Source organism: Podarcis raffonei, chromosome 10 (assembly GCF_027172205.1).
Source record: "Podarcis raffonei isolate rPodRaf1 chromosome 10, rPodRaf1.pri, whole genome shotgun sequence".
Classification (NCBI taxonomy): domain Eukaryota; kingdom Metazoa; phylum Chordata; class Lepidosauria; order Squamata; family Lacertidae; genus Podarcis; species Podarcis raffonei.
In genome coordinates, this window is record NC_070611.1 from 68,355,555 (window position 1) to 68,364,438 (window position 8,884).

Here is an 8,884-nt window from a genome sequence, read left to right on the forward strand (position 1 = left end):
CCCCACATCCACTCCTAACGCACTGTTCTCTGCCCGAAAGCCCTGACCAATAGGAAAGCCCTCAGCAACCTCACCCTTTTTGCAGCTGGCCATGACAAATACTGTATCTGATTGTGCTTGTCACCCTACCCGTTCAGGGTTAAGATAAGGCGGAAGACTTGAGAAGAATGGAGCCTGGCGATAAATATCTGGTCACCAGCTTTCAACTCATCTGGGCACTTTCTCACAAAATCTGCGACAGAAGCTGGCCAGGGAGTTTTATCCCACAAGCAGTTTGATAACGCCTTTACAGTAAAAGGATCGTTGCCTAACCTTGAGAAATCCCTGCATCAGAAGAGGAAAAAGCACATTCTAATTTGGGCAGCCACATAGATTGGAAACTGTATTCAAACAACGGTTGGAGGAAGTTAATCAGGGGCTAGATAGCCTGCTATCGTTTTCCTTTGGGAACCGTATTTAAGAAGTCAATCTCAGGGTTGCACGTTGCTTATATTCTTGTGCCCTGCCTGGAGGAGAACAAGTCAACCGATACAAGTGTCAGCCTTCCAGAAGGTAAAGGATTACTACTTGAAAATGATTTACAGATGGCATTTAACTCCAAATAGGCTTGCTAAGATGTATATGACTGAATTAGATAATTGCTGGAGTTGCAAAGAGGTGTAGGAACCGTTCTTTCATATGTGGTGGACTTGTAAAAGGGTAAAAGAGTATTGGGAAATGATCCATAATGAATTGAAAAAAAGATGTTTAAAAGTACTCTCCCCCCCAAACCAGGGTCCTTTTTGTTGGGGATAATTCAGACTGAAATTTGCATGTGCCAAAAAAGGTTATTTATGTATGCCACTACTGTGGCCCATGTTTTGTTAGCCCAAAAATGGAAAACGAGCGAGGTCCCAACCAAAGAAGAATGGCAGCTTAAGTTGACAGAATATGCGCAGCTTGCAGACTTAACATATAGAATGAGAGAACAAGAAGAACATACGTTTAGAGAAGATTGGAAAACATTTATTGAATATATGGGGAAGAACTGTGTATAGCTGAAAACACTGGCAGCATTAAGCTAAATTCAACAGTGTAAATAAGTTATGGTGGATGTAACAATGGAATACTGAAAGGTATAGTTGCTGCAAAATATGCAGGGGTTTATGATATGTAAAATGAACCATGTAAAGGGAAGAAGGGAAGTCATTGATATTTTAAGGATGCAAAAATGAGTACTTTAAACTGTAAAACAGAAAATTTAATAAAAAATATATACACAAAGCAATTTTATTCTCTGTTAAAACAATTTCCTTCTTCCGCTCTCCCGTTTTTTAAAAGATGATTTTTACTGAATTTTTAAAGATAAAAAAACCCACATAAAAACGAACGGGACACAGGCTTGACTCTAAACTTGGTGCAGCTTGCAAATGAGCAGAAGGAAGGAAACAGTCAAACAGTCATGGAGAAGATAATAGAATCATAGACTGGAATGCAGTCATACCTTGGATCTCAAATGCCTTGGCTCCTAAACAAATTGGCTCCTGAACAATCAAAACCCGGAAGTGAGTGTTCCAGCTTTCAAATGATTTTTGGAAGCCGAATGTCCAGTGCAGCTTTCACAGCTTCTGATTGGCTGCAGGAGCTTCCTGCAGCCAATCAGAAGCGGCGCTTTGGTTTCTGAACGTTTTGGAAGTCGAACGGACTTCCAGAACGGATTCCATTCGACTTCCAAGGTACGACTGTAATAGAATTGTAGAGTTGGAAGGGACCCTGAGGATTATGTATAGTTCAACCCCCTGTGATGCAGGAATATGCAGGTGTCCCGTATGGGGATCAAACCTGTTACCTTGGTTTTATCAGTGCCACGCTCTAACCAACTGAGCTATGCAGATGCAGCAATATAGAAGGCCAACAAAGCTAATTTATAGATTTAAAGCTAAAGGTAAAAAATGTCTAGGTGGAGAGCTGAATGAAGGACTGCTCCCTGTTCTTGTAAAATGAGTTTGACCAAAGGAAACCAAACGACTGAAAATGATCTTTTAGATTTAACCCCTCTACGTTGTCTCTTGCGCTTCGTAACTTTCTGCAAATGCTAACTGGCCTGTCTAATTCCAACACCCTTTAGAGAATGAAGTGAGATTGAGCTCTCCAAAAGCTTGGCGAATTCCAGCCTCGCTGCTATTGCTAGGTGGATGATTAGATCTTTAAATGAGGCATTTTGCATGGTTTCTGGGAAGAGTGAGAGCAGTGCTAGACCTGGGTCTGGAGGAGCACTCTGTTCTTAAGAAATAAATAAATCACCTGACTATTTAAGCAGAGGGATATGCAGTGGAGATTAGGGTGGGTGGGGGAGAAATCCAGCTCACTTTGCATTTAGAGCTGGTTCTATCACACTTCCCAAAACACCATGGGAACCAGAACACAGCTCTCCTTCATAAATCACATTTCTGCTGATTTTGCAATGCTGTGCTCCAGCTAAGCAATGTTCCCAAAACTGAATGCATAAAGTGAAGATAACAACACACAAAATGTGTTATATTAGAAGAAACAGCTTGCAAAATGTGCACGCTTAAAGAAATGTATTCAAAATGTGTTTATTTAGGAGAAATTGGCACTAAAGTTCCTGCAGAAAATGTGGGGACCTGAATTTAAGATTGGAGAAATGGAGAGACTTGAAGTTATCGGATCCTTCCCCCCCTAGGTGGGAGGAAATGAGATCCATTGCGGGCTAGTGGTTAGAGCAGGTGTGGGAAAAAGACAACTTTTTATAGCCCTGGCCATTGGCTGCGCTTGCTGATGCTAATGGGAGTTGTAGTTCAGCAATATCTGGAGTGCCAAGTGTTCCCTAAACCTAGGTTAGTGTGTTAGACTCCTAAGGGGTTGTTTCCAGCTAATGAAACTATGCATTTAAACAAGCGTCTCTCCAAACAGCTGCTTGGTTTTGAGGAGCCTGCACGATGTTGCCGATTCTCCTCCTGGTCGCGGTGTGCCAGCTGAACTCGCCAGGGAGGGCCGAAGTGGTGACCTCTTTTGAAGACACCTGCCCCCAGTTTTTCTTCAGAGGAACCCCTCCGAGTATCGGACTGGCTCCCCCGCACCCGGCTCGGATTTGCCAGCGGTACAAAAACCAGTATCGTTTCGCCACTCTGTACGACCGAGACAACCGCATCCCCGTGTTCTCTGCGTACATCTACAACCCTGGGCAGGCAAAGAGGCCGAACACATGGAGGATTGAACCCCAGGTAGGAGGTCTGAGCAGACAAGAGCCGCTGCTTTAAACTCAGTGTCCCTGCCTGTGTTCAGTATGTTTCTGAGCACAATTCAAAGTGTTGGTGCTGACCTTTAAAGCCTCGACCCAGTATACCTGAAGGAGCGTCTCCACCCCCATTGTTCAGCCCGGACACTGAGGTCCAGCGTGAGGGCCTTCTGGCGGTTCCCTCCCTGCGAGAAGTGAGGTTACAGGGAACCAGGCAGGGGGCCTTCTCGGTGGTGGCGCCCACCCGGTGGAATGCCCTCCCATCAGATGCCAAGGAAATAAACAACTACAGTGGTACCTCGGATTAAGAACTTAGTTCGTTCTGGAGGTCTGTTCTTCACCTGAAACTGTTCTTAACCTGAGGTACCACTTTAGCTAATGGGGCCTCCCGCTGCCGCCGTGGGATTTCTGTTCTCATCCTGAAGCAAAGTTCTTAACCCGAGGTACTATTTCTGCGTTAGCAGAGGCTGTAACCTGAAGCGTCTGTAACCCGAGGTACCACTGTATCTGACTTTTAGAAGGCATCTGAAGGCAGACCTGCTTAGGGAAGTTTCCAATGTTTGATGTTTTATTGTGCTTTTAATATTCTATTGGGAGCTGCCCAGAGTGACTGGGAAACCCAGCTAGATGGGTGGGGTATAAATATATTTATTATTATTATTATTATTAGTAGTAGTAGTAGTAGTATTCAGCCTGCCTATTTGGGAGGGAATTCAGACATTGTAAAATGCCTAAGTTCCAGAGGAAACCCTAATATGGGGAGGCACTGCACCCCAATACATCTTACTGCTGAAAGTGGGGAGAGACTAGCGAGATGGTTGAAGGCAGTGTTTGGCGGGGGGGGGGCAGGTTTGTCTTCTCATTTACTCCCTTTCTCTTCTCATCTAAGCTTCCCTGCTTGCACCCCTGTCTCTCTTTTTTTCTAAAGCTCTTGGATTTAGCACTGCCACCCGAAATGGAAACGGAAGGATCTCTCCTGCAGGAACGTGATGACATGCAGGAAGCACTTAAAGGCAGCCAGGCCGTTTTGCTAGATTACAAGAACCTGACCGATTTCAACAGGGGTCACCTGAACCCCAATGGCCACCAGCCCGACCGGGACGCCAAGACTTCCACCTTCACGTTGACCAACATTGTGCCGCAATACATCAAGCTGAATGGCGGGGCCTGGAACCACTACGAGCAGTCGACGATGGCAAGCAAGACCGAGGGATGCCAGGAAACCTTTGCCGTGGTGGGCGCAGTGCCAGGGGAAAGCTTCATCGCCAAAGGGAGGGTCAACAAGCCCAGCCATGTATGGTCTGCAGCCTGCTGTGTCATAGACAACAATCACCTGAGATCTTGGGCCATAATTGCCCGGAATGACGAAAACGCAGTGCAGACTCTCACTCTGGGGGAGTTGGAGGAGAAGCTGGCAGAGTTGTATAACCAGATTCACATCTCTCTATTTCATAGCGATTGTCCCCGGGAATAAAGCCTTGTCCACAGAGGCATCCTGCATGACTCTAGTGATTTCAAAGTATATGGTATGTTAGTCATATGTTATGTTAGTCACAAGGTTTGACCTTAAGTACAAGGGGTTCTTTTGGGGGGACGTGGGTGGTGCTGTGGGTCAAATCACAGAGCCTAGGACTTGCCGATCAGAAGGTTGGTGGTTCGAATCCCCGCGACGGGGTGAGCTCCTGTTGTTCGTTCCCTGCTCCTGCCAACCTAGCAGTTCAAAAGCACGTCAAAGTGCAAGTAGATAAATAGGTATCGCTCTGGCGGGAAGGTAAATGGCGTTTCCATGTGCTGCTCTGGTTCGCCAGAAGCGGCTTAGTCATGCTGGCCACATGACCCGGAAGCTGTATGCCGGCTCCCTCGGCCAATAAAGCTAGATGAGCGCCACAGCTCCAGAGTGGGCCACGACTGGACTTAATGGTCAGGGGTCCCTTTACCTTTACAAGGGTTTTTTATTATTTTGTTAGTAGTCAGCCTGGTTTTTTTCTTTGGCAATCACTCATAGCTGAGTAAGATTGTCTTCCATAAACACGGTTTTAACAATGAGTCCATAAGTGACTGTGAGGCCAATTCTGGATCCACACGTCCTTCCACAGTGAGGACTTAGGTTTCCGGGCAGGAGTGGATCACGGTGAGGGTTTTCCAAGCGTGCCTTCCTCTTAGCACGTTTCTCCCTTGCGTCCTGAGTTCGAGTGTCTTCAAAGCTCATGACACCTTTGGCAAAGGCTGTTCTCCAATTGGAGCACTCGTAGGCCAGTGTTTCCCAGTTGTTGGTGTTTATAACATTCGATTGGGAGCCACCCAGAGTGGCTGCGGAAACTCAGCCAGATGGGCGGGGTATAAATAATAAAAAATTATTATTATTATTATACTACATTTTTTTAGATTTGCCTTGAAACAGTCTTTAAACCTCTTTTGTCAACCACCAGCATTACGCTTTCCATTTTTAAGTTCGGAATAGAGTAGTTGTTTCAGAAGATGATAATCAGGCATCCGCACAACATGACCAGTCCAACGCAGCTGATGTTGAAGAATCATTGCTTCGACACTGGTGATCTTCGCTTTTTCCAGTACACCGGTATTAGTTCGCCTGTCAGCCTGGTGCTGCTGATCCATATCAGGACACTGGTATAGAGGGGAGGGGAGCTTTAAACATTTGCCCCCACTGTGTTTCTAATCCGGATCCTGCCATGGTTCCATTTGCCTCTCAATTCAGGAATTTTTTTGTACACACAAAAGCACAAGCAGCACATTTTAATTTTTGAACACTTTTTTTAATTGATGCTTTGTTGATACAATGAGAAAAGAGGGGGGAGAGAAAGAAAGAGAAAATAAAATGAAGGCCCGACACACCCGGGCGATGTGTCCCGATTTTCTGCACTGCCTGCACTCTGCATTGCGGAAACGGCAGGTCCTCCTCTCGTGGCTTTCTCCACAGCTTGCGCAGTTCCCTCCTTCTCGTCGAGGCAGCTGTGGTATGTGGGCTGCTTGAGTGCGCTGCTGTACTCGGTGCACCTCCTCCCTGTCGGATCCTGAGTCGTCGGTGAGGTCTTCGTGGTGGACCCTCGGTTGGGACAGCTGGCTCGGCCGTGCCTCTTGCGTCGACCTCTCGGCAGCTTCCGTTGCCAGGGCCTCCTCCAGAGCGACCTGGAACGTTAGGTCCTTCTTAGCGTAGAGGTGTCGTTGCAGCTTCTCATCCTTCAGGCCACCGACGAGGCGGTCACGAAGCATGTTCTCCAGCTCTGAGAAGTTGCAGAACCGGGCGGCTTGGCGGAGAGAGGTCACAAACCCAGTTATGGTTTCCCCAGGGGCTTGCCGCTTTGCGTAGAAGGCATTTCGACGAGCCACCACTGAGGGCTGCGGCGAAAAGTGCCCCTTCAGCTGTTCCATTATTGTTTTGTATGGGACAGTAGCGACATCTTCAGGCGCAAGGAGAGCCCGGGCGATTTCAAACGTCTCCTCTCCGCAGACGCTGAAGAATATCGCCCTCTTCTTGGCGTCTTCTTCATCGGTGACCCCTTTGGCTTCTAGGAGGAAGGTGAAACGGGAGGCGTACGCTTCCCAGTCTCCGGATGCTGGGTTGAATGGCGAGAAGCTGTTGTCGGTTGCCATTCTGAGTTCCTTGTGTCCCGGAGCTGAAGCCTGGATACACGGTGCGAGGCAGCGGTGCGGCAGGTGGCGGTGCTGCGGTGCTGTGTGTGGCAGTCAGCTCAGCGGGATCCCACCTTCGTCGCCAGTGAAATATACTCAGAGTCGCGAAGTGATTTCATGCTCTTTATTCAGCTCGTAGTGGTGAGGAGGAATGAATGAATGTCCCCTCAAAGTATCTGCTTTATATACATTATTTACACAATGGGCTGCACATGATTGGCTAATTCCGGAATTCTACTGTAAGCCAATCAGGTTGTGGATTCACTTCTATCTGGAGCATGATTGGGTAGTTCCTGCCAACCAATCATACTGCTGCATTGTTCTAGGACCAATCAGACTGCTGCATTCTGAATCCTATTGTTCTAGGACCAATCAGACTGCTGCCTTTTGGATCCTATTGTTCTAGGACCAATCAGACTGCTGCAGTTTGGATCCTATTCAGCTCAGTACATAACAGGGGGGAACCTTGGGGCAGAGCAAACAAGTGCAGTAGCTACAGGCCAGCCATACCAACGCTGGAGGTGTGTACAGACATGCACACACCCTGTTGGTCCATCCAGGCAACTGAGAGGCGTCTGAAGAATTCAAGGTTACATTTCAGCCAGACAAAAGTACCTGAGGTCGGGGACAGTGAGAGGTGTGACCTGGGAAGGAGGGCTCATAGTCTGGGGAGAGTCCTAGGGGCTGGATAGGAAAGCCTGAAAGGGCACATTTGGGCTGAAGGCCTCCCCACCACTAGTACTAGCCCACGGGGCCTGGCTTTCCCCCTATGAATATGTCCCAGTTTTGCTTTCTAGCTCATCTCGGCTGAAAATGTGGTTGGTGAGAAGGACCGGTCCTTCGCAGGGGTGGCCCCACAGTTACTGAACTCCTTGATGAATAGGCTCCCTTCTCCCTTTAGGAACACAGGGCAATAGAGACGTTGGTGGGTGATGGATCAGGGCAAGGCAAAAGCCCTTGGGAGGATGGCTGCCTAGCATAAAGGTAAAGGGACCCCTGACCATTAAGTCCAGTCATGGCCGACTCTGGGGTTGCGGCGCTCATCTCACTTTATTGGCTGAGGGAGCTGGCGTACAGCTGAGGGAGCTGGTGGCCAGCAGGACTAAGCCGCTTCTGGCGAACCAGAGCAGCACACGGAAACGCCTTTTACCTTCCCACCGGAGCGGTACCTATTTATCTACTTGCATTTTGACGTGCTTTCGAACTGCTAGGTTGGCAGAAGCAGGGACCGAGCAACGGGAGCTCACTCCGTTGCGGGGATTCGAACGCTGACCTTCTGATTGGCAAGTCCTAGGCTCTGTGGTTTAACCCACAGCACCACCTGTGTCCCTGCTGCCTGGCATCTAACAGCCAATAAGGAATGAGTAAGGTGGACTTCCCTTGGAGAGGAGTTCTACAGCTTTGGGGCCACGACGAGAAAGGCCCTACTGTCACTGCAGATTTATGTATTGTTACATTTACATCCTTCCTTTCTTCCAAGGAGCTCACGGTGATATATACACAGTTCTCTCCTTCCCATCTTACCCACACAACAACCCTGTGAGGTAGGCCAGGCTGAGAGACTGTGACTGTGCCCAAGGCGAGCTTCGTGGCCAAGCAGGAATTTGAACCCTGGGCTCCTGGGTCCCGGTCCAGCACTCTAACCACCAAGTCACACTGGCTTTTATATGGTGGGGGCAAGATACCGTATTTTTTGCTCTATAGGACTCACTTTTTCCCTCCTAAAAAGGAAGGGGAAATGTGTGTGCATCTTATGGAACGAATGCAGGCTGCACAGCTATCCCAGAAGCCAGAACAGCAAGAGGGATGGCTGCTTTCACTGCGCAGCGATCCCTCTTGCTGTTCTGGCTTCTGAGATTCAGAATATTTTTTTTCTTGTTTTCCTCCTCCAAAAATTAGGTGCGTCTTGTGGTCTGGTGTGTCTTATGGAGCGAAAAATACAATAATTTATATTTCTTAATTTTCCCCAATGTGCAAGAGGGGGGTGTTATTGCA

At 47.9% G+C, this 8,884-nt stretch overlaps 1 protein-coding gene across 1 annotated transcript; it reads left to right on the forward strand.

Moving 5' to 3' along the window:
* Positions 1-202: 202 nt before the first annotated feature.
* On the forward strand, positions 203-4,753 carry LOC128422757 (endonuclease domain-containing 1 protein-like). Its single transcript, XM_053407195.1, has 3 exons — positions 203-552; positions 2,914-3,224; positions 4,167-4,753. Exons 2-3 carry the CDS (start codon positions 2,940-2,942, stop codon positions 4,710-4,712), a joined length of 831 nt encoding a protein of 276 aa, XP_053263170.1. The 5' UTR covers positions 203-552; positions 2,914-2,939; the 3' UTR covers positions 4,713-4,753.
* Positions 4,754-8,884: the final 4,131 nt, after the last annotated feature.